At 41.8% G+C, this 5,208-nt stretch overlaps 1 protein-coding gene across 1 annotated transcript; it reads left to right on the top strand.

Annotated features, from left to right (window-relative positions):
• Positions 1–28: 28 nt before the first annotated feature.
• On the top strand, positions 29–2,445 carry LOC122545948 (retinoblastoma-like protein 1; the record flags this gene model as incomplete). The annotated part of the gene is made up of 2 exons (XM_043684809.1): positions 29–242; positions 2,269–2,445. Coding segments are annotated over exons 1-2 (351 nt in total), but the record flags the coding sequence as incomplete, so codon positions are not given.
• Positions 2,446–5,208: the final 2,763 nt, after the last annotated feature.

The following is a 5,208-nucleotide window of genomic DNA, read 5'->3' as shown; positions in this document are numbered from 1 at the left end:
TTTTGTTTGCTGTTTATTTTTCAGGTATTGCAAATGAAACTGGGGGCATCACGTTCATCCCAGTCCACATGAATGTATCCCAGCAATCACAGGTTGCAGAAGAAACTGTACAAGTCCCACTCTCTGCCCAGACTTTAATCAATTCTTCATCCAAACAGTTGGGAATTGGAACAGTGCGGGAGCCTCAGGTACCAATCAATAAACCAAAGAAGACTGGCTCATTGGCATTATTTTTCCGAAAGGTGAGTTTCCAAATCCAATGCTATTTACTGCAATTTTGTTATAGATGGGATTCTACCTTAAAGGTATTCCAGATCTGCACACTGAAATAGGAGCATGAGACTGAGCTTGGTGGACTTGCATTTCCAGTTCTGAGTTCCAACTTGTGCGTGGGTGCTCCTGCACCACAGACTGCACCCTGGGAAACTTGTGCTTTGAAAGTCAAAATCAGCTGAAAACCAGAAGGGCCAAAGACTGGGTGTGTACTGAAGAATTTTGCATATAGATTCTTCACCCACAACGAAAGGTTGCAATGTACAAGTTACTATCATTTTCACACAAATGCCCTGAATTGTTATTCTGTTGAAATGTAGAAAATGGGAGCAGGAGTAAGCTAATTGGCCCTGTTCTGCCGTTCAGTATGATCATGGCTGATGTTTCAACTCAATAGCTTGTTCCTGCTTTGACCCTAATTTCTTAATTAACAATTTGCAATTTTGTCTTAAGACTCAGCCAAGAGTTACAGAGAATATCTAATTGGGCAAAGACCTAGTGCAAAACTAACAACTGGAATCTTGCTACAGCTGCACTGACTTTAACCTAGGTGCCTCAGTCCCTTTGCCATAGAGACTTAAACAAAAATGAAAACTCTAATATAAGCCCTATAAATTTATATGTCTAGCAATATTGATATATTTTAATGAAATTTGCTTAGTCTTTTCTGGCATTTTAGTATTGAGGCTGTGCCCTACAATTCCATAGCTACATAAATATTCCTCACTCACTGGTCCTCAGCTTATGGTTCCTTTGCTAAGCTAATATAAAACTAAGGTCCGTTGTTCCCATAGCCCTTTACTTTGTTCTGCTTCAAATATTTATCAACTTGTCCCTTAAAAGATCTAGTACTCCCTACCTACATGGCAAGCTCCATCAAAGCTCTGTGAAGAAATTACTTTTAATCTTCTTGGTAATTTTAATTGATGATCTTTTGTGATTAACCTTGCAACCAAAACAAAGTTTATTTTTTCAAATCTTCCTGTTGGATTGCTGTATCCTCTTAAAAATGCCTATTAAAGCCCCCTTGCTCTCTTCAGTGGAAATAGCCCTATTAAGTTTGACATAATCACCCTTTGCTATCGCCCTAAAACCATGGGAGTGTTGGGGGGTCCTCACGTCCCACCTAATCCTTCTGCCACTTAGGTTGAATCTATGACTCTGTTTTTTGAATTCTCTGCCAAGGGACACCGGTTCCTTCTGTCTACTCTATCTCTACCCCATACAATTTTGTATACCTCAGCCATGTCTCCCCTGAGCCGCCTCTGTTCCAAGGAAAGCAACCCAACCTCTCCAACCTAACATTGTAGCTACAGCTCTCCAGCCTTGGCAATATGGTAGTAAATCTTCTCTGCAGTCTCTCCATAACAATTACATCCTTCCTCTCAAGGGATGACCAGAACTCTGTACACTACTACAATTGTGGCGTCACCAGTGTCTTATACAGTTTCCTCATTATATTCCTACTAACCCATCGATAGAGTTCCAGTTGGAGTGTCATGCTTCTAGGAATTCTTGTGCCTGTCTTTCAAGTTCATTACCTGCTGGTTTAGTGTATTGGTGAATTTGAGGGCTACCATGATGCCAAGAGGTCTGGGTAGTCTGGCAGTCATTTCTGAGATGACTTTGATGTTGGGGATCACCACAGGAAATGACATCACCAACCCAAGGAAACCTAAACATATAAATAAAAAGCGGGTCATACCACCAGTTGTTCACTGGAGGCTCACCGATGATGTTACCTAGTATGGTGATGAAACATCTGAAGACGAATCTTCCAGCTCAGCAAGCAAACTTATATCCTCAATTCACATTTCTTTCTCTGAGCCTCAGTCTTAATCATATTAAGTTGCATTTGATACCTGATTCTCTGTTCTACTAGGCAAGCCATTAAATAGCTATCACGTCAATATTGTTTTTTGAGGAGTGAAATGTTTACTTTCTATTTCTCTGTCGTCTTTAATATCCAGAAATATAAACATATTTTCGTTCCAGGTATATCATCTAGCCAGTGTCCGTCTGCGTGACTTGTGTCTAAAACTGGATGTGTCTGCAGAGCTTCGAAGGAAGATTTGGACTTGCTTTGAGTATTCTTTGGTGCATTGTACTGATCTGATGACTGACAGGCACCTTGATCAGCTCCTCCTCTGTGCTGTCTACATAATGGCGAAGGTAAGATGTTTGCTCACTACTTTGCTGAAATGCCAAGCTACTCGCTGGTTATTGAACCAGGTTTGCTGGAGATACATCTTGGGCTTTTGGAAAATCTGTGACGTTATGGTGTTCCATAAAATTTCACCAATGTTCTTCTGTGCCCTACGCAACCATCAGAGACCATTTTATCAGTCATCTGTCCAATTATGATTGTCTCTGAATGTATTACATCTCCGTCTAACTCACTCTGTAGCAAATTTGCAGATATCATGAAACATACTAAAACAGTGTTTTCTTTTACGTTGTATCATTGTTTCAAGCTGGAGTTTGTCATAAAGCTGGTCCTTTTTTCTAAAAGCTTTTTTTCTCAAGGTTACTGTGTCCTTGGCTTTTCTTAGAGGGGTCGTAAACAGCTCCCGGTTCCAATTACACTGGTTTGGTGCAGAGGTAAAAGGGTACTGAGAGGCCTTTTTGTTTATGTGTAAGCAGATAAGCCTTCAGGCCAAAGTCGTCATGTTTTAGAAGTGACCTGTATAATGAAAGGGGAGTGGTCAACTCTCTAGCTGAGCAGTTCAGCCCTGAACTAGATAGTTCAGCAGTGGACTGTGTGAACAGGCTACAAAACTCTCTCTCCTTCTGCCTTCTAACTTCAACCTGTCAGCATTTGTTCCATTTTTGCTGTCTTTTAAGGGGGTTTGCTTATTAGTTACAGCATAATTAGGACTAGTTTGAATAGACTGAGTTCTTTAGGGGTTCTTTATTCTGTTCTTTGTGTTTCATTGTGTAATTTAGTGAAGAAATTTTTGTCTGTTTTAAAACCTGGTAGTCAACCTAGCTAACTTACTGAGGGTAATTTTCACTGTACACTTATCAAATCAAATTGCAAAGTTATGGTCTGGGCTGCCTGCTTAAGGTTTTGAGTGGTCTGGCCTAGTCCATAACAGATTGGGGGTGGTTTGCGGGATTTTAAACAGCGAGTGGTAGGTGCTAGTCTCTTTATTTTGGGTGTTGGTTTGGTTGGTAGACAAAGCTTGGGATAGTAATGGCTCTTTCAGTCGCCAGAAACTTTCTGGAAGTGGATACGGTGACTTTGGAAGTTTTGCAAAACGTGAATAAGACCAAGCTGCAGGAATTAGCAGACCAGCTGGGATTGGACCTGCCTGCGTCTGTGAGGAAAGGAGAGATAATTACAGCGGTAGCTCAGCATTTAAACTTGCTGGAGAAACCATCAGAATCTATAGAGATGGCAGGAATTCAATTGCAAATGAAACAGCTTGAGTTAGAGGCGAGAGATAAGGAAAGGGCAGCAAAAATGAAACTGTTTAAGTTATGATTAAAAGCTGAAGAGAGGGAGAAAGAGTAAAAGAAGAGAGCAGCAGAACAGAGAAAAAGAGAGCGTTTGAACTTCAAAAACTGACCCTTAAAAAGGAAAGTCAGCTTAAAAGGCTGGCGATAAAGGTGGAAGGTAACCTTAGCGAGGAAGTAGTGTGAACTCATGTTGAAGAAGTAAGAGTTAAAATGGCAAGGTTAGCAGCTGAAGTGGCTGATGATTATGAGCTCCATAAAACACGGTTTGGCTTCACAAATCAATTTCAGTTCATGAGGGATAGAAATTGGGGCAAAGAGAAATCCTCATGTGGAAAGGGAGAGATCGCTCTCAGTGAAGATCATAAGCATAACTTACTACAGGGTAAAAAAGTAACACTTGAGGGGGACAAAAAAAGTTTAAAAGCTCAGATGTTTTCATTGTAATAAAGTGGGCCACATAAAATCAGTGTTCGTAGGCTAGAAGAAAGCCAGATGTTGGAAAACCGGACAAGCCTGGGAGTTTTGTTGGACTGGTAACGGGAAGCACAAGGGAAGTTAGACAACTGCCTCAGAGTGTACAAGATGATTAGAGATTGGTTAAGGAGGAAGTGCCAGATCTGCTTAAAAAATGTACATGCAAGGGTAAAGTTTATTCACATAGGCCAGGAATAGCAAGTAAAGAGGTTACAATATTAAGGGACACCGGATCCTCTGTCCGTAATGTTGAAGGATGAGGAGATATGTACTCCTGAGGAACTGTTGCCAGAAAAGGTGATGGTAACAGGAATTCATGGTGAGACAAAAAGCACTCAATTATGTAAAGTGAGGCTAGAGAGCCCAGAGAAGAGTGGAGAATTTGTGGTAGGAGTATTGGACAAACTCTCAGCTCTGGGAATGCAGTTTATCCTTGCAAGTGATATCGCTCATTCACCGGTAGACATGCTGCCTACTTTAGTTGAAAAGCCAGTGGAGACTGAAGAACTGAAGTATGTTTATCCAGGAATTTTCCCACATATCGGTAAGGTATAGAAAATAATGCAACCTGTAATGTTTGTGTGTGGGAAACAAATAAACCATTAGCACCGTAAACATACCACCGTCCATTAATGGGAGCATCACCAATTAAGCAGAACAGCATAAACAGACCGTTTAGCACCGTCACTGACATAGAGATGCTGCTGCTCTTTACCTGTCCACACACACCGGCTCCTCTCTCTCCACCTTTTAGGGGCTTGACCGTTTTATTATTATTTAATTATTGTTATGGTTGCAAACACACCGCACTGAGCAGCGTCGCTCCCGCAATCACCATTCCCCAGCGCAAAAAGGAATTGCAGTTACGACAGTTCGACCTCTAACCGCCTTCCTCGCCCAGTCCGATCCAAACAGTTCGAGGAGCGGGACAGGAAACCCCGCCCATCATCACGTGCGCCGGTGGGGGTGGGGCGCGCAGGTGCCGTGGAGCGGAGGAGG

This window comes from Chiloscyllium plagiosum, unplaced genomic scaffold (genome assembly GCF_004010195.1).
Source record: "Chiloscyllium plagiosum isolate BGI_BamShark_2017 unplaced genomic scaffold, ASM401019v2 scaf_760, whole genome shotgun sequence".
In the NCBI taxonomy this organism is placed as follows: Eukaryota; Metazoa; Chordata; class Chondrichthyes; order Orectolobiformes; family Hemiscylliidae; genus Chiloscyllium; species Chiloscyllium plagiosum.
Note: the sequence above shows the minus strand (reverse complement) of the source record. Positions and strands in the feature narration are given on the sequence as shown.